This window comes from Durotheca rogersii, assembly GCF_024521655.1.
Source record: "Durotheca rogersii strain YMJ 92031201 chromosome Unknown GGS23scaffold_10, whole genome shotgun sequence".
Lineage (NCBI taxonomy): Eukaryota > Fungi > Ascomycota > Sordariomycetes > Xylariales > Xylariaceae > Durotheca > Durotheca rogersii.
Genome location: NW_026251241.1, coordinates 1,035,746 through 1,057,906, shown reverse-complemented (window position 1 = coordinate 1,057,906; position 22,161 = coordinate 1,035,746). Strand labels below are relative to the sequence as shown.

Sequence of the window (22,161 nt, the reverse complement as noted above, 5' to 3'; positions counted from 1 at the left end):
GCGCCCACCTTTACCGATGGAATCGTGTCATGACCTCACCACTCGGCGATGGAGCGCGTGTTTTACAATCCCATCATACTACATAGGTAAGTATGGCCTAATGTAACGCAATAATGCAATACCTCTCCCTATAAGGTACCTATAGGCAGGTAGGTAGGTAGGTACCTCCTAAGGAATGCACATTGTAACGAAGTTCTAGTACAGTGGACCTCGTCGGGTACCTTAGGTAAGGTAACCCTGGAAATATGTACCTACAGAAACCTAACTTCAGAATCTCATGTAGGTGGGCAACGGCCAGTTGATGCCGTGCCACATAGCTACCCGTCCCCTTCTCCCGCTCAATACCTAGGTACCTATGTTTCCCACATCAGGTACTCCCACCTAGGCTTACTTTAGGTACCTCACTCGAGGTCTTGTCGTCTACTATAAGGCGCTAGGTGTATAATCGGGTTAAGCGCATCGAGCGCCTCCGATAACGTGACAGGACACGGTGACGCACACAGTCGCGCTTACCTAGCCAGTAAGACTTACGCATACGCCGAGGGGGCGTGCTCGTGCATACCGGGCGGCGGCTTTTTGAGCGCCGGCAAATCCGTTTACTACTGGACGACATATATAACCGAATGTTTCCAATACCCAGGCTTGATAGGTAGCACCGTCGTCGTCTGCTTAGTTATTCGCACCGAGTAAATTCCCTGAACCGCCTTGCATCACGGCAAGGCCCTCTAGCATTCTTCTCTCCCACCTTCACCACGACTTCCAACGACGCCCCGACCGCGTCCGCCCCTGGGACAAACACAACAACCATCTCCGATCTTCTCAGCAAGACTTGTACTCCGGGGAGTGTTCTATTCGACCGTCGATACACCTCCCTCCCGGCTCCGACCTACCACAACATGGACGCTAAGAGGCATCCGAGCTCGTTCCAGCAGCTCGAGAAGTTGGGAGAAGGTACTTATGCTACGGTACGTCCGCCCGTACGCCCGCGGCAACGATGCGACCAAGCTCGGCCTGTGGATGGTGATTCTGACTCACGCCGGCGTTATAGGTATTCAAGGGGAAAAACAGACAGACGGGAGAATTCGTAGCCCTCAAGGAAATCCACCTCGACTCCGAAGAAGGCACGCCGTCGACCGCGATCCGCGAGATCTCCCTCATGAAGGAACTCAAGCACGAGAACATCGTTGCGCTTCACGACGTTATCCACACCGAAAACAAACTCATGCTGGTCTTCGAGTATATGGACGGGGATCTCAAAAAGTACATGGACAACCACGGAGACCGGGGTGCTTTGAAACCGGCCACCATCAAGTCCTTCATGTATCAACTGCTGAAGGGCATCGACTTTTGCCACAAGAACCGTGTCCTGCACCGAGACCTAAAGCCGCAAAACCTGCTCATTAATAGCCGGGGGCAGCTTAAGCTTGGGGACTTTGGGCTGGCGCGCGCGTTCGGCATCCCCGTCAATACCTTCTCGAACGAAGTCGTCACCCTATGGTACCGCGCTCCCGATGTCTTGCTCGGCAGTAGGACGTACAATACAAGCATCGACATATGGTCCGCGGGCTGCATCATGGCTGAGATGTATACGGGCCGGCCCCTCTTCCCAGGCACGACGAACGAGGACCAGATCAACCGCATCTTCCGCATCATGGGCACGCCCACCGAGCGAACCTGGCCCGGCATTACGCAATTTCCCGAGTACAAGCCGACGATCCAGATGTACGCCACCCAGGATCTCAGGGCTATCCTCCCGCAGATCGACCAGCTCGGAATCGACCTCCTGCAGCGGATGCTAGTGCTTCGCCCGGAGCACCGCACCAGCGCCCACGACGCCCTACTGCATCCTTGGTTCTCCGACCTAACCATGCACCATCAGATCCAGCAACAGCAGGCAATGCAGGCGCAAGTTAGGGGTTATGCTCCTCAAGCCGTACCCTCGCAGGGTGTGTACGACGCTGGCTACTAGGCTCGCCTCCTATGCGGATCGGCTTGGAGGCTCGTTCTTCGAATCGTGGCTCTCGCTTGAAGACGTAACAAGATTTCATGCATGATTATTGCATCTCCTCCTCCCGCCCCCGGCCACAAGATGGCCGTGACGTAGTTCTAGGTACGCCGCACAGTGGGGTCAGCGCATAGCGATCACGAGGTGTAATGCGGAAGCGAGGATAGGAAGGAAACGGGTTGGCGTTTTCGGGAGGGTTATTTTTAAACGCTCAAGCATAGATAACAGCTGCATCGGTGGGGGCTTGGAGGATGTTTTTATTATTGTTGAATTCTACGGCTATACCCTTCATGCTTTGACACGATTTCTAGCTCCGTAACCCCCATGTGACGTCGTGCGAATTTGTGAATATGGGTTGATCCCAGTGCTAACATACACGGTACGACGAATGTCGTTAACTATGTGTAGAGGCTGTATATGTAGCCATGGCCGCTATGTTTATGAGGCATTTAGTCGCGCTTGTTGACTAAGCTGTCATCGACGTTGCTTTTAAATCTGTCCGTACTCGGCTCCGCAGCCCAGGTCTCGGCAAGCTCGAAGCCGGGCCCGTCGTCGTCGGGGTAGCCCAGGCTCCGCCGGACCTTGAGGACCTCGTCGCGGACCCTGCGGGCGACCTCGATGCGGAGGGCGACGGCCTCGCGGCCGTACTTGAGGGCGTCAGTGAGCTCGCCGAGGGCGAGGGAAGCGCCGGCGCCGGCGGTTTCGCGGCGGACGAGGTCGCGCCAGCGGGCGCGCAGGTCACCGAAGGCGCGCTCGCCGTCGAGCAGGTCGCCGAAGGCGACGCGGAGGCGGACGGGGAAGCGCGGTACGAAGCGCGGCCAGGCGCGGTCCTCGGGCATGACGCGCTGGGTGCCGTCGACGAACATGGGCAGCACGTCGGGCAGGGGCTCGCTCTCGAGGATGAGGCGGGACACGCCCCACTTGAAGTAGCGCAGCAGCACGCGCGGGTGCTGATGCACGCAGGCCTCGGGGAAGACGTGGACCCAGGCGTGGCGGTTGCGCGCGTACGCAGACGGAGAGACGTACCGGTCCGCGCCCGTCGTCGTGTACGTCAACGCGCCGGCAGCGAACGGGTCCGGCACGTCGCGCGTCTGGTCCGACGGCGCTGGCGGTTCTGGTTGGGGCGCGGCAAACGGCGGGGACGACAGCAGCCGGATAGCCTGAGGCACCGTCGACTGAAAAAGGCCCCCATGAGGTGAGTGTTGTGCGCGGTGGGTGGGTAGCACCTGGCCTGCAGAAAAGAAGGCGCCGAGAACCCTAGCTGCCAGTGGTGGGGTGTAAATAATCAAGTCATCTGCCGGAGTAAAGGGAGGGGAGCGGGAGATGGGCGTGCGCACTTGTTATTGAAGCATATATCATGGGCTCCTAAGCTCCATCTATGATTTGAGGGGTTGAAGCCGTACCGTAGCGGCAAAACTCCCCAGATGAGGGGATCGTCGAGTCTGATAGGTGATCAACTCTAAGCCTTAGGTGGGTATAGAATAGGTGCAGAGGGAATCTAGATATCAACTCACACACTGAGGTGATTTGAGACTGGCGTTAGAATTAGTTTCCTGCTGTCAATCTCGCGGCATACGAACGAAGTAAGTGCGTCGTACCCGTTATGAGGCCCCTCTGTCTCTTCTCAACGTCTCTCCTCTTATCCAAAATGGCGAGGAACCGGTCCAGGCCGACGACTTCGACAGAATTCAGCCCGTACAAAAATCCCCTGACCAGAGCGGCCGTCACGCCCATGACGATGGAAGAAGTCATGCGCCATGGCAGGCTAGGCTGCTGAAGAGGCATCTTGTTGGGGTCAGACTGTGGCATATCGACCTGGTCAGATGCCATCGACGACTGCAAGGGGAGAGCGACGGCATATCAGGTAGAAATAGAGGATAAGACGCCTTATGCGGGAGGGTGACTATAGTTATAGCTGAGTGCCTACGACTCCGACGGCTCTCCGTACGCAAGGCGACGACAGGCAAAAAGGATCAAAAATAAGGAAACAAATACATAGGTACTTTGCCCTGTCGTCGCGCAGCGACATGGATGGATGGGACGCTAAGGTACCTTACAAGCCCCTGCATTAGACTACCTCCTGTAGATGCATAAACTGCGGAGTACACTATCCATGCACGTTAGGTGACCCCAAGGTTGGATAGCAGTACCTGCCTCTAAGTACCCAAGGTACCCACCCGATACCTGAGGCAAGGTGTATCTTGAATGAATGTATAAATGCATAAATAAATGCATGTATAAAGGTCCTCTACCATAATATTGCATCACTCGCGCGCCCTTATACATTCTTACGAGCTCCCATTGAGCTTGCAGAAGGCTTGCCGATGCGGTCAAGACCTCGCAAGCTGTTTAAACCACCCGAAATCTCAATCACGAATATTCTGCCTCTTCGGCGGGCATTTTTGGCTTGCGTCATACCTAGACAGCAGGGGATAGGGATACCTACAACTCCAATTCACCCGTCGCCGTCGCCGTAATGTCACATAGTGAGTGAAGCCACCTTCACCAACTGCCCTGACTGACGTCCCACCACGCGGCTCCAACGAGATGATAGCGATATGCTGACCATGCTGAACCACCAACCTCCTAGGCAAACGCAACACTTCGCGTGCCGTCTTTACCTCGCATGAGCGGGATCTTGCGCGGCGGGCGTGGGGTGAGAACACGGCCCGGCTGACGCGCGAGAGCTACCTGCCTTTCGCCTCATGCGTCCTGTGCCTCGAGGTCGCGCGAGACCCCGTTGCCTGCGCGCACGGCGACCTCTTCTGCCGCGAGTGTGCCCTCAGCAACATTCTAGCCCAGAAGAAGGAAATCAAGCGGCTCGAGCGCGCGCGCGAGCAGGAGGAGCGCGAGGCCGAGGAGACCCGCAAGCAGCAGGAGGAAGAGGCCCACGAACGCGCCGTTCGCGAGTTCGAGCTGACCCAGATCGGGCTCGAAGCGAAGGTAAAGAACAGGAACGACGCGGCTACCAGCAGGAGTGGTAACACTGTCAGGGGGTCAGATAGCAATGGTCGCGGCGAGGGCAGCCCCCCAGCGACGGAGAACCCCGACAGCAGCGCGAAACCGGAACGCAACGGGAAGCGCAAGTTCGAGATGGACGAAGAGGAGCTGGCACGGATAGCACGGGAGGACCGGGCAAAGGCACGAAGAGCTATCGACGAGGAGACGGCGTCGAGGCCCACGCTCCCGTCGTTTTGGACGCCGTCCGTCACGCCGTCCTCCAACACGAGACACGCGCTGCACGAGATAGTGAAGAAGGCGAAGAGCACGCCCATGTGTCCGGGGTCGCACGAGGACGCGCCCCATCCGTACTCGCTGCACACGCTCATCACCGTCAACTTTGCCGAGGAGGAGGAGGAGGATCCCGTCCAGAGCAGAAGCAGGGCAGGGGATGGGGACGGCAAGAAGAAGACGCGGGCGCGGGTATGTCCGTCTTGCAAGAAGGGCCTCAGCAATGCCTCGAAGGCGATGCTTGCGAAGCCTTGCGGACACGTCGTGTGCCGGAGCTGTGTCGATAAGTTCATGCGGCCCTCGCATCAGCATCGCCATCATCACGATCCCCACGCGCCCGCAGACGAGGCCGAACGGCTGCGGTGCTACGTCTGCGAGGCAGATCTCACCGAGGACAAGACGAAGAATAGTGGCAACAAAGACGGTAACAGGGAGAAAGGTGCTAGGAAGAAGGAGAAGGAGAAAATACAACCGGGACTTGTCGAGCTGAGGAGCGAAGGCACGGGATTCTCAGCCGGGGGCGCGAACCAGGTACAGAAGTCTGGCGTATCATTTCAGTGCTAGACATATCACGATATCAACACTACATTTGTCAAAGCTCTATGGCCTATAGGCGATTCCGAACCCATCTGTACCCATACATTAGCCATACTACCTCCTGGCTATCGCTTTTCGCGTTAAAATAACACCGGGGCAAGTTGCCGTCCCCATATAGCGGAGCGAATTACTATTATGCTGTATATATAACATGTATATATATGTATGTATCCCGGACCGGAAGAGTTGGCCTAAGCTGTCCGCCTACTTCCTATAGGCACCGCCTATCCGTACATCATGTTGCTGCATCGTCTCTCGTCTCGTCCTAATCTCATCAACCTCTTCGACGCCTACGTCGGGGGGGCAAAGGAGTGGCGGGCGGTGCCTAACTAGATTACAGTATTACAACCTCGTGAACAACATGTATCATGACCGAAAGCGATTCCCGCCCCAATTACCCCAGTCCGTTTCTCCCTTTTCCGGTTTCGCGACAAAGGAAAATGCTCGAGCGTTCGGTCTTATAGCCAGACAGGTTTTTTTTTCCTTTTGCTATCGTTTCTTTCTCTTCTCCCCCCCGTTCGTCACCCCCCCATCCAGTGAGATGGCGATAGAGAGCGTAATCGAATCCGATACGTCCTCGCCCACTCACGCTCGGTTCTCGCTCCTTTCCGCCCCCCATTATTTCTTTCTCTCCCCCCCCTTCTCCACCCCTTGGCGCGGCAAGGGTCAGACTCATCGGATCTTCCTCTGCGTGCCGTCGATCATGTTAGCGACGACGTTCACGCCGAAGTCCTCGAGCGAGGAGCTGCGGCGGCGGCGCCACTGGGCCACCGCCTTGAGCGCGCGGTTGGCGTTGGTGCCGGCGGCGCTGGGGCTCGGCGCGGGGTTCGCGGCGGCGCCGTAGCCATGGCCGTGGCCGTGGCCGTGGCTGACCGCGGCGCCGGCGTTCGCCGCCGCGTAGTAGCCGCGGCTCGTGTTGAGGCGGTACCGCAGGGCCGTGGGCAGGGGCTCGGTCCTCGCGGGCGCGGCCGCCAGCATCGCCGCGGCCGCCCGCTTCGCCTGCCGCGCTCGCAGCTCCGCGAGCACCCCGCCCACGAAGAGGTACAGCCTGAAGAGCACGCGGTGCGCGGCCGCCTTGGCCACCGCCGCCGTCCCGTGCCCCAGGACGCCGCGCAGCAGCGCCCCGCCGAGCCCCGAGTACAGCGCGCCGACGCCCTCGCGCCGCACCATCCGCGCCATCGTCTCGAGCACGCCTCTATGGTGGCGGTGGTGGTGGCGGCGGTGGTGGTGGTGTCTCCCGGTCGACGCGCGCCTCGCCTCGCGCCGCAGCTTGGCCTCGACCTCGTCCCCGGCGGCGCTCGCCGTCATGCTGCCGCGGTAGTACTCGTCGGCGAAGCCGCCGGACAGCTTCTGTTCCAGCTCCTCCAGCTCCTCCTCTTCTTCTTCGCCGTCGCCGGCGGCCCTCGCCGGCATGGTCAGCGGCGATATGTCGCCGGCGCGCGAGTACGACAGCTCGCTGCGGCGGCCGTCGTCGCGCGAGTACGTGCGGCCGCGCCGCGAGCCCGGCCGGCTCTCGCGCTGGCCGCCGCGGGACTGCATGCGCGCGCGCGCGACCTCGAACGGCCGCGTGAGCAGCGTCGCTGCCGCCTTGCTTGCCGCCGCGACCAGGAACACGGTCTGCGGTGCGGCCGCGTGGCGCCCCAGCAGCTCCTGCAGCGCCGAGGTCACGCTCGGGTTGAGCGCGAGCGCTAGGTCTGCCGTGTACCCGGACCACAGGCCGCCGAAGAGCCCGCCGCGCTCGTGCTGCATGTCGTCGAGGACGTCGTGCACGCTCGCGCTGCGGCCGGCCTCGGCCTCGCGCCGCAGCCGTGCCACTACGTTGGCCGCCGGCGTCGTTAGCAGCCGCGAGCACGCCCCCGCCGCTAAGCCGATGGCGAGCTCCTCGAGCGCGCCGAGCCCCGGCGTCCTGGCCCGCCGCGCCTGCGCCCGCCGCGCGGCGGACGCGAGCCGCGCGCTACGGATCCACTCGTAGAAGAGGAAGAAGAGGAAGGAGTCGAGCACGGACTTAGCAGCGTCCTGGGCGAGGCCGGCGTAGTATGCTTTGGGCCCGCCGCCGTTGCCGCCGCCGAGTTCTGAGCCAAGCATCCGCGAGAAGGCCTCGGTGGCGCCAGGATACGGCTCCGCATCTGCATGGTCTGCCGCGGCGCGGCCGCTCGGACTCGTGTTGCTAGGGGTGCTGCCGCCCGGGTTCGGTTGGGATCTGAGCCGGGAGGCTAGCGCGGAGAGGGGATATATGGCGCACGTCGAGATGAGAGCACCGGTGGAGCCCGACAAGGCGTGGTGCAGGGCCGGGAGGAGCGTATCGGTCGGGAGGCCGCCCGCGCTCGGATAGAAGCTTGACGCGGACATGGTGTTTGGCCGGATGTCCCGAGTGTTGGCGGTAGGGGGATTAGGGAGGCGGAGAGGTAGGGGAGGAAACGGAAAACGATAGGATTTATATCGAGGGTAGACTTTCGATTTAGCGATTGGGGAGTGAGCACGCGCTGTAGTAGGTCGTGTCGTCGACGGCCGGACGCCAGCCAAATCTCGCACGGAGCCTTCTAGTAGCGTGATATGGCGTGTTAAAGCGGTACTGCCTATGTCTGTATGTATGTATGTGTGTCGCGCAACCCTACCGTATCCGTGGTGTTTGTGGTGCCAAGAGGCCGGCGAAAGACAGATCACCTCTGGGAGGGGACGCGTCTATAAGGTCTTGTACGGATAGAATGCGTCGAAGTCCTGTGCTGAAGTGACCGTGATATCTGGTTGCCCGTCATTGGATCGTCGTCAGATTCGCACAACGCCGAAGGCATCTGGTCTGGGTACTGCATGGTAAACGTCCGTGGTGTATGGAGCCTCCTGGTTGAGGCTGGGGATACTCTCGGCGTAGCGGGTAACGAGGAGACTCACGAGCCGGTGACGCAGCAACATCACTGCCAGGTATGGATACGACCTGCTCGAGGCCTTTGGAGCGATGCATCGACGCACCCCGCTCCCCTTTTCCTCATTGAACCGTCGAGGCTGGTGATCTGTGGGACCGTTGCCAATCCCCTCCAAGCCTGGTCCCTTGGTTGTGTATATCCCCGTACAGTCCACGTCGTATAGATAGACGGCACCAAAACAGTATAAGCAAGGCCGTTGCCCCAGGAAAGCCCATCTATGAGTAGATGAAAAGTAGCCTAAAGGGATTTTCACGCCATCACCCGGAACGATTGGTGGCCTACACGTGTACCGCCCACCTCTGCCCTCTCTCTGTGTTCCTCTCCCTCTCCCTCTCCCTTCCTCCCTCTCTTCGCCCTACATACGTATAGGGTATGCAATCTTTATATTGGGTCTCGTCCACTGGGTCCCATTCCTCGGGCACCGACACGTGTGCAATAGGATGCCCTCGCCCTAATCAAGAAGACGCTATAGGCTGCAACAGTGTTATTCTGACCCAATTTGCCCCCCTCTTCCCTCTCCCCTCAATACAGGTGTGGTGGCATCGCGTGAATCACAAATTCTTCCGCCGCGGTTTACGGCCCTCGAGGCCAGCGCTCCCGCAACTCGCAGCAAACCAAAATGACTATGCCTGATGACTTGTCGAGCCCACCCAGCAACGCCCTAGCCTAGATATACCTATTCTTTACCAAAAGTGATACAAATGCGAGAGCCAGAACCGCCCGCTCCGAGTTGGTATTTCCGATATGCGCCCAAACAATGATAGGAACCGATCCACCCCAATGCTGCTGGCCCCCCCCCACCTCCTTCGTATGTGTGCCGTGATGGAGTCCCAGAGACTAATGGGACGCTCGTGATGATGTCGTGGGTAAGAATTACAGCCGATTCTAGCATATTTATTAACCCCAGGGATGAATAAATAGAGAGCGAACGTGTTTGCGTGCTTGACAGATGGCCGGCCGTGTGGCGCGCTGCGTGCACGTTGGCAGCCCCTAGGCATCTCTACGCACCGAGATCCTAGGCCCGGCTCACCACGGAGGGACGCCGTGAGGTGGCCTGCATGCTGAAGCTCGAGGACCTCCGCGCGTCCATCCCGCCCATCATTGCTAAATCTGGCTCTCCCGGTGCATCGTCCAGGTCCATCGTCGCGTCAGTGTGGTTCTCGGGAAGTTTCTGAGCACCGTACCCGACCACCTTAAAAATGTTGGTCCGGCCGCCATTGGTTGCCGTCTGGAGCTGCTCGTGAAGACGCGCGAGTTGATACGTCCGCCTGATGGGTGCAAATATGGACGGTGGTAGGACGGGCTGCGGATTCCACCGAGCTAGCGCGCCCATAACCGCGGCTGTCTCCTCGTCGGAGTCGACTGGCCCGGCGTTGGCGTCGTCGTCGTCCTCCATAGGAGCGTTCGCATCCAATGCAGCTTCTATTGAACAATTAGCCTCGAGGACCCAAGGGTCTGCCGGGTCTGGTTGTGCCTTACTCTGCTGCTTCGCCTGGTTTTTCTTTTGATACGCAGCGAGCAACATGTCGTATGGGAGCGACCTGCCAGCGACGGCACGCTTGGCTCCCATGCTGTGGCTCTTACAGGTCAATGACCGCGCACACGGTTGGCCATTAGGTAGTATAACACCACATTGCTTCTCGACATCCACAGGACCTAGATTGGTTAGACAGGGTCAACACCAGCACCGTCTACAATGCAAGGGTATGTAGCGCCTAGATACCTTTAGGTTTGGGCACCTTCGGCTTCGGTTCCTCCTTTTTTTTCTTATTCTTGGGTCCCTTGTCGGCATCGCCGTCGGCCTTGCGTTTCTTGCCTTTCGGTTCGCCGTCCGGCTTCTTACCTCCCACCTTCTTGGGCGCCTTGCTGGTCGGACCTTTCTTCTCCCCATCGTCGTCGTCATCACTGTCGTCGTTCATCTTGGCATCCCCATCCTCGTCCGCCTTCCGAGCCTCTTCTTCTCGCGCTTGCTCCTTCGCACGTTCTCTCGCTTCCCTCGCTTCTTTCTTCCGCTGGGCCTTCTCCTTCTTGATTCGTAGACATTGCGCGATGTGAGCCTTGGCAGCGGTCCTGATGATGCCCTTCTTGCAGTGCTTGCACTGTTGGAGGTTGAGGGTGTCTTCAAGGGGTCGTCCGGTCGGAAAGGTCTCTCGGGAGCTATCTTCGAGTTGGTTTACCACGGGGCCGGGGGACAGCGAGCCGATGATAACGGAGGGGCTATCTGTGCTTCTAGATTTCTTGTCATCTGTAGAGCCGGCACGTCATTAGTAACTGGCCTGCGAGGCGGCTCAGTTGCGCCGGGAGGATGTGGTAACTTACCATCGGCAACGCTCCCATCTCTCCAATTCCCAGGCTTCGTCTGCTTGGGGACGGCCTTCTTTAACTTTATGACGCCGGTTGGTCTGTCCTTGACGACCTTCTTCGAAGCGACATTGATGGTGCCTTCGTCGTCGGGGCCTGGAACATGGGTCGCGCGCATCGCACCCCGGTCAGTCAGCTATGCTACTACGCGCGATGCGAACCGGGCGCACCAACGTACCTTTTCGCCCCTCTCCTCCGGTCGCCATGCTCGGGATCACTGGTGAGAATGAGAAATGCGGTAGAGAAGGCGTCAAGAGAAGCGCATTAGGCGAAGCATAGACCGAGAGAGATGGGGAACGGGTTGGTAGTGGTGTCTTGATGGTTGAGGATAACGAATAGTGCAGACTGATTGAGGAGTCGTCGAGCTTGCAAAGCCGTCACATCAGACTCATTGGCACGGCTTATCGGGGATCTTATCGGTTTAGCCGCGACTCTGCCGACGAACGTCATCCTTGACCTCTGCGGTACACGGTTACACGGTACATAGCCTTAGGTACCTAGGTGTCTCTACCTAATGATATATTGCATTAGGTACCTACCCTCCCACCTGCCTACCTCTAGTCATAGGTACCTCCTAAGGTGAAAATGGATGTTAGGTACCTCCTGAGGTGGAAATATGTAGGTACCTAAGGTACCTACACGCCTGCGTGACGGTGTTACCTCCATGGACCTAACCCATCTCCGCACAGGTCCTTACCTAAGCTAGGTAAGATCTCTACTCCAGAAGGCCAAATATCCTCCTTACTGCGGAGACATGTTGATGTATAGGTACTTCTCGATAAGAAGATTCTCTACCACATCGAGGGAAAGGTTTCGATCGATGTGCACTATTATTCTCGCACCGTTCCAATGTATACGAAGAATAACCCCATAGCCACATCCATGTGACGTTTCGTCAACGTACCTAGTAAAGATACCTACCTAAGCCTCGGGGTTATATTGAGTTCCGCAATTACGTCCGCAACATCATTGACTGGGGCGGGGGCGCGCGGCTGGAAGAGATTTTCGAGTCTTTGGACAGCCTTTTGGAAGAGAACGGTAACTGATGTTGCGCGTTGGCGGCTGCACCAATCCACAGGCGGGAACTGTCTACCGAGGCGACTGACGCTCCATCTCATAGTCAATACTTAATAGCCCCGTTCAGGTAGATGAACAAATTCCTCGAGGGGCGGATAGGAGGTAATTACCCGTAGGACGTCTGGGGTTTCCCATTCTAAAAGACTTGGTTACCTACACATAGTATATTAACATCATGACTCCTTTAAAATTCTTGATCGTTGTAATTTGCTATCGATTTTGCTTGTCCAAGACATCCCATCCCATCCTCCTTTCCTCTGGCACGTTGCTAGCGTCATCAGCAACTGGAGCAAGCCCATAGGAAAACTCCTCCACGTTTAAGAGTCGTCCCAGGCTGTTCAAGTTGTGGATCTCTCCTTGCCAGAGATGCCGGTCGGACAAGCTGTCGGTTTGGCAGATGCGATCCCGTGACGCGCAGGCCGAGTTGAAGGGCCTCAATACTTCTAGGTGCTGGCAAAGCCCCAAATCAGGACACGCATTTTGGGCGACCGCGCACCCCAAGTCGGGTAGACGGCGACCCTCTCATAATGAACCCAACGTGCCAGTTAAAATAGGGCCCTCCAACAGCGACCACGGTCCTGGTTTTCGGCGTGATTTCTTGAAAACCATGTTTCTGGATTGGGCTTTATAGTTGTAGATATACCTATATTTATCTGCCCTTAGTCACCCTCCAACTCCAATCTGTGGTTGATTGCCGCTTTTTCCAGCCTGGCCCGGTGCTCTTGCATTACCTCTGATAGTGCCAAGGCGTGCAGCATGCCCATCTGCTTCCAGACGACCTGCAGCACGTTGTAGGCCCATTGCCAGAATTCCAACGGCACGTTCGGTGCACACCCAGCGGCGGTGAGTTGCCAAAGAAGGCTAGGCAGACCCACGGCACCGGAGCCGCCTTGTCCCTTCGACTCGAACTTCTTAGTCACCTCGGCGCTCAGCGTCGGGTGGTACCAATGAGACGGTGTGCTGATAAGGACACCTTCGGCAAGGCGCTCGATCATGTCGTAGCACTGCTTTCTCCTACCAGCAGGGGCGAACTTGCGGCTCGAGGCGGGATAGTCATTTATCAACTGGACCAGCCTCCGGTTTGCGAGGATCCGCCCCCATCGATAATGATTCCACGTTCGCGCGCCCCAGACCTCTCTGTACCCGTGCCACTTTCCGCGGAAAACCGCCTCTGGCGGATACTCGCCTTGGTTTTCCGTGAAGGGAAACGCTTCGAACAACCGGGCTTCCAAGCTTTCGAATACGTCGTCCAGGATTAAAAGTTGCTGCACGAGGTTATCTGTGGCCGAACTCCCGTCGGTAAGCGCGGTATTCTCGACGATAGACGAAAGCTGTAGGACCTGAGCTACGGCTAGCGCTAGGTCGACAGTGCAACTCCCTGGACTTCCGTTCATCAGCTCCTTGCTGAACCTGAGGGTTTCGAAGAAGACGGGAGGGAGAGGCTCATTTATCATCTGATACGGAATGAACTGGCTTAGGTGAGCAGCTGATACAAATAGGGGCCCTACGGGGCCATACCATGGAGAACAACAGTTGCAACGCCCCATGAGCGCCTCCGTACGGGGAATGTGGCAGAGGTAACACAGAGCGTAACACAGCCAGCGCCCCGTTTATATGTGTACTGGCCGAGCCCACCGTGCCTTTAGGACCTCTACCTTGTACGACCTGCATCCGGTGAGCACGTCATCCCGGCACACGCGAGCTTTGAGCAGGACCCTTACCTCGAATAGAGCAAGGGCTATGACACTTCGTATGCGAGGTATGAGGCCGGTCCGCTCGACGGTGGCGAGCAACTTCCCGGTGTCTTTTAAAGCGGTGACGTATTTAGAACGCGAGAGCATGTTGATGCCCCTGTCCCCTAGCACGTTGGACATGCCGGCGAGACCTACGGCGACCATGACGTTCTGAGCGGTGTTCGCCGCGGCCAAAAAGTAGCCTGCCACCTGCTCGTGCGTCCTTGGCGAATCGGGGTGGCCTACGAGATAACGACTGATGTAGAAGTGCAAACCCCGCTGTTCGATATTGAAATCTACCTTTCTCGGTATTCTCGCGGGAACCAGGTTGCGCGGTGGCGATGACGGGCCGTCAGAAGCAGCGCTCGGTGGCTGGCCAGCCCAACGCTCAATTGGGGTGGAGAAGGGCATAGGCGAGGGGGGAGCACTGGCAGATGGGGCTTCGGCCAAGGTTGAAGCCGGGTCGTCCGAGGACGGAACCGAGTCCGAGGCGGGAGCTGAGATGCGACCGACCTCGATAGGAGAAGGTCCCGATGAACCCCATTGCGCGTGCGCCTTCTGTATGACCTTGCTGCTCTCATCTCGAAACATGAGAGACAGCTGGTCCCGATAGCCGGGGCATTTTTTGCCTACGCGAATGCACTGTGAGCATTCCGGGCGCTTTTTGTCGCACTATAAGACGGCAGTTAATTATCAGCCTCATGGTGGATGGTTGCGGCGATCCCGACAGGCTGGGAGGACTAAGATCAGGAATTGGCAGCTATTGCAGGCGAACGTCGCGTTCCTCCCGAACGCAACGGCGCTAGGCACATCTCACATGCACGGTAGCGAAAGCGGGTGCGGGCGTCGACGAGAGGCTGCGAGCCAGCCGATGTATACACGCACCTTTATACGCCGTGTTCGACAGCTCTGGCACCCTTGGGAAGCCTTGCCACAGTAGACCATTGTGCGATGAGAAGGCCAGAATAGGCAAGTTCGACGAGCAAATCAGGAGAGCGGGTTGGCTCTCGATTCCGCGTATCCAGGACTCGTGTCTCCGCAAGTGGCGGTTGTCGTTGGTCGATATCGCTGTTGTCGCGCGTCGAAAAGGGAAAGCAGCTCGTCAAGGTCGTGGGGAACGAGAAGGATCATGATTATGCGAGGACTAGCAGGAGACGGCCCTAGCTTTTAGTTCCATTGTGCCCCCTCTCCCCTCCCCCTCTCTCGTCCGAGCCTACACATATATAAAGGACTCACCTGGACCTGGTTCACCTCCGCCAGATGTTGCGTCGACGCTCAGCAACGTCGACTTAGCGTTGCTGAGGCGTTACGCGAAGTCGGCACCGAGCCCGGACGACGGAGACGCAGTGGATGAAGGACCAACCACGGACGCTTACCTGCCCCAACACGGTGACGGACCTATTCTTTGTGTCGCTAGAATTTCTGGAGCATGTATCGGACTCCGTCCTCAGCCGGATCGCCCTAACGCTATATGAACGGACGGGCCAGGTACAAATACGACCGGGTCGGCGACGAGGAGCGTTCGAAGCTTGGAGAAGGCAGCAGCCTAGAGTGCTACGTAGGCAGCCAGTGTGTAGGTATAGAAGCCGTGCTGATGGAGGGTTGCCGCGATGCGGGCTCACGGTATCAGGGCATAGGCGGTTATACTGTATTATATGTGGTAGCGGTGGTAAGTAAGGCTTTGTCGACTCGCAAGAAAAGACTCAGCCAGGTTGGCCGGATTGATGATCACAATCCTTCAAAGTGACCAGTCCCCTATTGCCGGAGCAATCCGCTGCCTATCTCGCCGGCCAACCCGCATTCATTCGCTAGCGCGTCTACAAGGGTGTTCTCGCTTCTCTCTCTCTCTGCCGCGTCTCTTTTCTTTTCTTTTCCTCCGCTTCGTGACGGGGGCATACCGGGAGAGGGGGGGGGGGGGGGGGGGGCTTAGTTCACCTTGCTCTCGGAACTCGGGAACGTCTAGAGCTCGACGGCAACCTCGGGGGCCAGAAGAGGGAGCCAAAAAAGAACGGGGAAGAAAAAAAAGAACGCGAAGAAGCAATCTAGAACTCGACAGATACCGGTGTCGCCTCGAATTACCAGCGTGAATAACTTTCCCCGCTTTCCTATTCGCCCGATTCGCCGTCTGGTCTGGTCTGGGTCTCTGGTCTGGCCTGGTGTTGTTCGTGTGGGGGTTTGCGAGGGACGTCGATCCGTAGTTCTCGTCAGCCATTGGGACGCAGGGTATTATCTTCTGCTTCTTTATTTTTAAATTTTTTCACTGGATACCTACCTCGGCCGGGTCACCTAGGCCCGGGTGCCTACGTAATGCTGCGGAGAGGAGGGTAGGTAGGCATCTAAATTATTTATCATGCCGCTGTGGGCATAATAAATAGGGAGGTACCTATTATAAGGAGATGGGCAGATACCTAGGTACCTTAGGTACCTCTCTATAATCCATTGCATAATACTCTTAGGTACCTGCCCACCTCCATCCATCAACTCCCTGCAATGTCATATGGCCAGACGTGCATCAGTGTCCCGGGTACATACACGAGCGAACACGACGGAAGAGCAGGCCGTCGGCACTACCTCCCCCCCCCTCCCCCCGGCCTGTCGCTACATAAAAATAGGCGGTAACCTCCGACGGTTAGGTGCCTCCACGTTCCTCTAGGTAGGTACCTCTATCCCCTACAACCCTGGGGTGCCAGCCTGCCCACCTCCTCCTGTAGGTACCTACCTAAGATAGGGCCCTACTGCTACCTTGCAGTTAGCATCTGCGATCACGATGCGGCAACCCGCCCGTCCCGTCCGCTCGAAGATTGGTCCATGTACCTACCTACCTGCCTGGGTAGGTACCTGTAGCCTACTCATAGAGGCAGGTTATGTAGGTATGTACCTAATCCGTTAGACGTACATTGGGAAGCACACCACAGTTATGCAGAGGCGTTGCCGAGCCAGACGTAGAACCCGCACAACACCCCAACAGGGCCGGTATCATAGGTCACAGCCGTCGATCGCGGCCACGAAAGCGGACACATTATACGTTAGGTATGGGCAGACGCAACCTCCGAGGCACATTTCTAACCAGGAACTCGACGACTCGAGACGGGAAGCCAGCCTGCCTACATGTGTGCGTGTGTGTGCACACACATGTATGTGCGTGTATATGCAATGTGCATGCCACCCTTCCTCGCAAATTACGTATGTAGGCGTCGCTAAACCGAGTGGCCGGCTGCTACGTTGCGAGGAGGCGGTACCGCTCCCCGGCTCCTACACCAAAGTCCGGGACGCCAGCATCGGCAGGGTTCTTCAGACGGCTTCGAGCATCGCTACGAACGCTTCCACGAAACCTCGGATGCTTGCCCCGCCCGCCGCCTCCCCTTCGCTTCCGAACTCGCCAGCATGTGCCTGGCGCGAAAATAAATAATATTATTCTCCACGATGTGGTCGGCGCCGGAAGCGCCCTCCCGCGGTACATACTCCGTAACCCCCTAATCACACACTTTGCGAGGTACGGATGCACGGCGGCATACGCCAGCACTTAGGCATGACCTAGGCACGCACCCAACGCAGTGCTCTCCAGGCCTACCGAGGTGCGGTAGCGTCGATGAGTAGAGTCCTATGAGTGTGCGCAGTCATCTTACTTGCCAGGGTCACGGAAAGAAGGGTGAAATCCCGGACTGTCAAACTTGCATCTTTTGGGGCTTCCGGGATCGCTAGGAGATTTCGAGAATGGTCCGGCCCTAAAACAGGGGGAAGGGGGGAAAGGAAAGGGGAAAGGGGGGGGGGGGGGGGGAAGACAGGATACAGTATGACAGCCTACCCCTGACAGATGGTGGGAGAGGGCGGCAGCATCACTTAGGCAGCATCACTTTTCATCACGTACAGCGGTGAAGTCGGCCTTGCTCTCTTCATTTCTACATATGCACCTGTGTACATACGTCCGTACATCCGCCCATACGTACATGAGCAACATCCATGCCTCTGTCAAATCCCGACGCTCGAAAGACTCAACTCGTATAGGAATAGCAGAAGAGAAAGAAGTAGGGCGAGCTTCGGTTAGGCATGGTATTATTCGGGAGAGATCAGGTGGCGCGTTGTGGAGGGTTTCCGTTATAAGCCCATACGTAGGTAGTACCAAGGCATGTATCACTTCTATCTCCTTCGACACTCGTCGACCGGGTGGGATGGGATGGGAACAACTGCATACAGCGTCCCATTCGGGGCATGAGTCGCAAGTGCTAGCTATATGACACTGCACATTGCCTTACGGTGCATATATCCATCCACCTTGCCAGCATCGCCGAGACGATGATTGGCCCAAGTTCTCACAGAGGCCGCCACATGAGAGCTGTCGTCGTAACGTTTCTATCCTAGACGTAGGACTGCCGTTATATCCTATCCCGAACCGCTCGCGCCAAGCCCAGACACGAGAGACAGGCAGGTAACTAGCATTGCTTCCCGCGAATCCAACGGAGTTGTAGGCAGACACGCCCCCATTCACGTGTAGGCGCAAGAAGCAGATCACCTTCCCCTCCCCCTCGCTCCCTACCATCTCTAAAAGATGCCGTATGGGAGTTATGGTGCCACCCCTGCTAACAGGAGATTGATCTCGAGAACACCAGCAATATTGTGTGAGGAAGACGCCCTTCAAACCGACCGATACGGCTCTATACTTCGCGCAATGCGATAGCCGACTCGTTCTCGCCAGGCAACTCCCTCGCACCAGCCGGATGCTTAGGAACCCTAAACCCCATGAACGGAAGATAGGTACCAGGGAAGAAGATGGTGAAGCTGAAAACTACCAGGAACATAGGTAGAGTGTCTAAGACATACATGCTGCCGTGCCAAGCATTAGTATAAAAGGGGCAATCGCAGATAATAGAGGGAATAGATCTGATCCACTATTGCTTACAAGTACTCTTCCTGCATCACACGACCACTGGGGCCTTCGGCAAATTCGACTATACGGAATATAGACCGAGCCTGGGAAATGACATTAGGGAGAGTATAACCCAGACGTTCGGGGCGAATACTTACCAGTATCAAAAGGCAAGACCCATTAATAACGTATAGGAGGTGTCTCCAGTGAGGGTTTATTTCCCGCGAAGGCCGTAGAATGACGGCGGCCTTTTTGCCCTCCCTGGAACCCTCAAGCCCCGGTCTAAGGCTTGCCTCAAACCGCTTCGAGGTGAAATGAAAGCGGACAGCGATGACCGAGAACAGCCCGAACGCCGCCATCTGTACAGCAAGTCCTACGAGTGCCACGTTTTTTCCCGTTTCCAACTTGCCTACGGCGTTTTCATCCGTAGCCTTGGTGCTCGACACGACGATGGCGCCCAGGAGTTGGATTACCAGAGAGACAATGTCGAAGGTAACAAAGATGGGTGTAATCCAACGAGCTATTCATGTATCGGTTAGAATCGGGTAACGGTATTTCTGGAATGGTGAGGTCGTACCCGGAACCCATAGCAGCCTTGTGGTTCTCTCTTGCTCGGGAACGACATGAAAGACGATTCGACCAAAGACGACATATACAACGCCAGCCATGAGGACAGGCGCGAGGATAATCACGCAAAACTGGACCGCATACAGATCCAAGCTATCAGTACGCTGAGCGGACGCGATTCGACTAACGTATCCGACGACTTCCACTGTAAAATAGGTCAGTCAAGTTCCCACGTCAGGATTTCGGGCACTCAGAGAGCGTACTAAGTATCGCGACCAGCTGAACCGTCCACACCCAGGCTCCTGTCCGAATCACCATGAAAGTGGAGTAAATGAGAGATAAGCCGAACAAAGCGCAGAACACCGCTGCCGCCGCCTCTGATGGATCATAATGGTAGAAGGAGACGGTTCGGTTTTCGGGCGCCATCGTGCCGATTCGATGGATGGAAACCTACTAGAGCAGGATAGCCCGAAGAAATACAATGGGGTAAAGTGAGAGAACACGGGCTATAGAATGATAAAACGCCGGCCTACAGTGACAACAACAGACTATCACCAACACATTGGGGGGGGAAATTTGGGTGTTTCGGCATATAAGAACAAATTTCACGTCCAAGTCGGGAATCCGATCTTCCGACGGAGCTCGGTAGCCTCCCCATAATTTACTATCCCGTCGGCCTTACTAGCTAGACCCTACGCGAAAATAGGAGAAAGCTATACACCCATTCAGGGGTACAAGACGGATATTCGAAATGAGCTCCGGCATCATCGCCCGGTTCGAACCCGAAGAGGATTGACGAATCGGAAGCTCAAACGTGAGCTCCCTTCGCTCAGCCAGCTTTCTCGCTTTACGAGCCGACATTAGAAAGGGGTGCCGTGCACTCGCGGTTGAGGCTGAGCATGGCGCTGACGCGTCGAAGGATCGGTTAGGTTTCTCGTTAGGACTGAGGTTCTCATTAGCGAGGATATATATCTTGGCTAACAGCACAAACCCTCCGACCTCAATAAGCATATTAAATCCTCCGATCTCAATACGGATGTAAACGCAGCAGTAATAACAGGGCCTTCCTATCACCTCACTAATATGTACACTTCCTAAACAAAGCACCTATTGTTAGAGCTCAAGTCGTGGTAGGAAGAAATAATGGGCCAAATTGAACAGTTAGCACTTAGCACTGGGAAGAACTAATATCCCGTTTTGAGTGCCGGAAGCGAGATCTCTTACCGTTGCATCTAACTGCCACCCCTCCCCCCCAAACATCCTTAAGCAGCTTCAAGCTAATACCCCAAGGCTAAGCCCCATAGCTTTGACGCAGTAATGACAGGTGAGACTTCGATGTCGTGCAGATACCTAGAAAACCACCGTGATAAAATTCCCATCCCTGCACTCCCTCTAGTCCTTGCGCTACGGTGCTATCGCATCATTACCTTACCCTGTCAGCCCTAAGGAGAGTGGCTTGATTCGAGTGAAATTTTGGAAATATCAGATGGGTATTATGTTTACCTTCGCATGGAAGCCAGATAGATATCCCTGCTTGCCAACGCTAATACGGCGCCACGACCCCGTTGCCCCTTATAAGCTAGGTCACCGCTCCACGGACCACCCCTTCACAGACCGGGCCTTTTTATATATGTTTACATACAAACAGTTTTTCTCTACAAAAGATAGAGAGAAAATCCGAAAAATCCGAAAAATAATTACGTAATATCTATACATAATTATAATAATATAAGATTATTTTTAAAAGAAATTAATCAGTTTATAATATTAAGAATTATATAATTTAAATTTTTAATTTTTTCTACTAATAGTTTTTTATATAGAATACTAGTAGATCTATTAACTATACTTAAAATTACTACTTCAATGTTTTTTTTTTACTATTTTAAAGTAAGGTTTTGATATAACTTATAAAACTATAAATAGAAAGATACATAATATTATATAATTAAAATTTTATTATGTTTTAATGTTTCTATTTTCTTTTAAAATTTTCTTTTTCTTTTTAAAAAAAAAACTAAAACTTAGTTTTTTAAAGACAAAATATGTTAAGAGTTATACTTATTCATACTATAATAGTTAATTTTTTTAATATACTATTTTTTATATAGAATTATATTAGAAAACTAATTTAAAAATCAACGTCTTTTTATTAATAATAAATTAAATAAAGATATTATAAAATATAATTTAAATTATATAATACTATTTATTTTCTTATTTATAACTTTAAAAATTATATAAAACTCTTACTTTAATATGGTAAAAAATTTATTAAAGTAATAATTTTCAGTATAGTTAATAAGTTTACTAGTATTTTATAAAAAAGATTTTAATAAAACATCTAATAAGTAATAAAATCTAATTATAACTTTATATTTTATAAGAAAAAATCATTTAAAAAGATTATATATTAATTAAGTTAAGTAAACTGGTTATATAAGTAAATCCCAACTTTTTGATTTTTCTCTAATTTTTATAAGGAAAAATCGTTTATATGTAAACACATATAAGAAGGCCCGGTCCGCGAAGGGGTGGTCCGTGGAGCGGTAACCTAGCTTATAGGAAATATCTCGAGCCTGGCTTGTGAGAGTTTCGCGATGCCAACCAATACCTATTGACGCCGCTCTCGCCAGGCGCAGACCGAACACGCGTTCAATTCCACAGCCTGCTCCACAAGGCACATTTACTGCGTTGAGAATCCGGCTATGTTTGTTGGAAGTCGCAATAATTTCGTCGCCTTTATCATTTCTCACAGCAACTCCCTAAATACTACCTCCGGCATGGATACTCTTTACAGCATGT

At 55.0% G+C, this 22,161-nt stretch overlaps 7 protein-coding genes across 7 annotated transcripts; 2 read left to right on the top strand and 5 right to left on the bottom strand.

The window, feature by feature from the left end:
- Positions 1-386: 386 nt before the first annotated feature.
- On the top strand, positions 387-2,261 carry GGS23DRAFT_568879 (protein tyrosine kinase). Its single transcript, XM_051516422.1, has 2 exons — positions 387-965; positions 1,049-2,261. Exons 1-2 carry the CDS (start codon positions 897-899, stop codon positions 1,967-1,969), a joined length of 990 nt encoding a protein of 329 aa, XP_051371950.1. The 5' UTR covers positions 387-896; the 3' UTR covers positions 1,970-2,261.
- Positions 2,262-4,001, bottom strand: GGS23DRAFT_568878 (uncharacterized protein). Its single transcript, XM_051516421.1, has 4 exons — positions 3,604-4,001; positions 3,520-3,538; positions 3,343-3,447; positions 2,262-3,262 (listed from the first exon to the last, which is right to left on the bottom strand). The coding sequence occupies exons 1-4, from the start codon at positions 3,833-3,835 to the stop codon at positions 2,455-2,457; spliced, it is 1,164 nt and encodes a 387-aa protein (XP_051371949.1). The 5' UTR covers positions 3,836-4,001; the 3' UTR covers positions 2,262-2,454.
- A 252-nt stretch (positions 4,002-4,253) lies between these two features.
- GGS23DRAFT_609775 (ENOS interacting protein) lies at positions 4,254-5,800 on the top strand (the record flags this gene model as incomplete). Its single annotated transcript, XM_051520291.1, has 2 exons — positions 4,254-4,491; positions 4,596-5,800. The coding sequence occupies exons 1-2, from the start codon at positions 4,482-4,484 to the stop codon at positions 5,798-5,800; spliced, it is 1,215 nt and encodes a 404-aa protein (XP_051371948.1). The 5' UTR covers positions 4,254-4,481.
- A 664-nt stretch (positions 5,801-6,464) lies between these two features.
- GGS23DRAFT_609773 (mitochondrial carrier domain-containing protein) lies at positions 6,465-8,624 on the bottom strand. Its single transcript, XM_051520290.1, has one exon. It carries the CDS (start codon positions 8,180-8,182, stop codon positions 6,506-6,508), a length of 1,677 nt encoding a protein of 558 aa, XP_051371947.1. The 5' UTR covers positions 8,183-8,624; the 3' UTR covers positions 6,465-6,505.
- Positions 8,625-9,769: 1,145 nt separating this feature from the next.
- On the bottom strand, positions 9,770-11,321 carry GGS23DRAFT_605266 (SCA7, zinc-binding domain-containing protein; the record flags this gene model as incomplete). The annotated part of the gene is made up of 5 exons (XM_051519726.1): positions 9,770-10,176; positions 10,234-10,410; positions 10,478-10,999; positions 11,074-11,211; positions 11,294-11,321. 5 exons carry the CDS (start codon positions 11,319-11,321, stop codon positions 9,770-9,772), a joined length of 1,272 nt encoding a protein of 423 aa, XP_051371946.1.
- Positions 11,322-12,314: 993 nt separating this feature from the next.
- GGS23DRAFT_568861 (uncharacterized protein) lies at positions 12,315-14,833 on the bottom strand. The gene is made up of 3 exons (XM_051516420.1): positions 13,914-14,833; positions 13,711-13,857; positions 12,315-13,661 (listed from the first exon to the last, which is right to left on the bottom strand). The coding sequence occupies exons 1-3, from the start codon at positions 14,514-14,516 to the stop codon at positions 12,852-12,854; spliced, it is 1,560 nt and encodes a 519-aa protein (XP_051371945.1). The 5' UTR covers positions 14,517-14,833; the 3' UTR covers positions 12,315-12,851.
- A 3,236-nt stretch (positions 14,834-18,069) lies between these two features.
- On the bottom strand, positions 18,070-19,782 carry GGS23DRAFT_609765 (RTA1-domain-containing protein; the record flags this gene model as incomplete). Its single annotated transcript, XM_051520289.1, has 5 exons — positions 18,070-18,746; positions 18,823-18,893; positions 18,948-19,309; positions 19,367-19,561; positions 19,620-19,782. The coding sequence occupies 5 exons, from the start codon at positions 19,780-19,782 to the stop codon at positions 18,578-18,580; spliced, it is 960 nt and encodes a 319-aa protein (XP_051371944.1). The 3' UTR covers positions 18,070-18,577.
- Positions 19,783-22,161: the final 2,379 nt, after the last annotated feature.

What these genes read in the sequence shown, in the direction of transcription:
- GGS23DRAFT_568879 (XM_051516422.1), top strand. Translation starts at nt 897, where the DNA reads ATGGACGCTAAGAGGCATCCGAGCTCGTTCCAGCAGCTCGAGAAGTTG. An exon ending in GAGAAGGTACTTATGCTACG is followed by an intron (nt 966 to 1,048) that starts GTACGTCCGCCC and finishes CCGGCGTTATAG; the next exon opens with GTATTCAAGGGGAAAAACAG.
- GGS23DRAFT_568861 (XM_051516420.1), bottom strand. Translation starts at nt 14,516, where the DNA reads ATGTTTCGAGATGAGAGCAGCAAGGTCATACAGAAGGCGCACGCGCAA. An exon ending in TAGCCCTTGCTCTATTCGAG is followed by an intron (nt 13,858 to 13,913) that starts GTAAGGGTCCTG and finishes CACCGGATGCAG; the next exon opens with GTCGTACAAGGTAGAGGTCC. An exon ending in TGCAACTGTTGTTCTCCATG is followed by an intron (nt 13,662 to 13,710) that starts GTATGGCCCCGT and finishes CACCTAAGCCAG; the next exon opens with TTCATTCCGTATCAGATGAT.
- GGS23DRAFT_609773 (XM_051520290.1), bottom strand. Translation starts at nt 8,182, where the DNA reads ATGTCCGCGTCAAGCTTCTATCCGAGCGCGGGCGGCCTCCCGACCGAT.
- GGS23DRAFT_568878 (XM_051516421.1), bottom strand. Translation starts at nt 3,835, where the DNA reads ATGGCATCTGACCAGGTCGATATGCCACAGTCTGACCCCAACAAGATG. An exon ending in GATATATGCTTCAATAACAA is followed by an intron (nt 3,263 to 3,342) that starts GTGCGCACGCCC and finishes ACTGGCAGCTAG; the next exon opens with GGTTCTCGGCGCCTTCTTTT.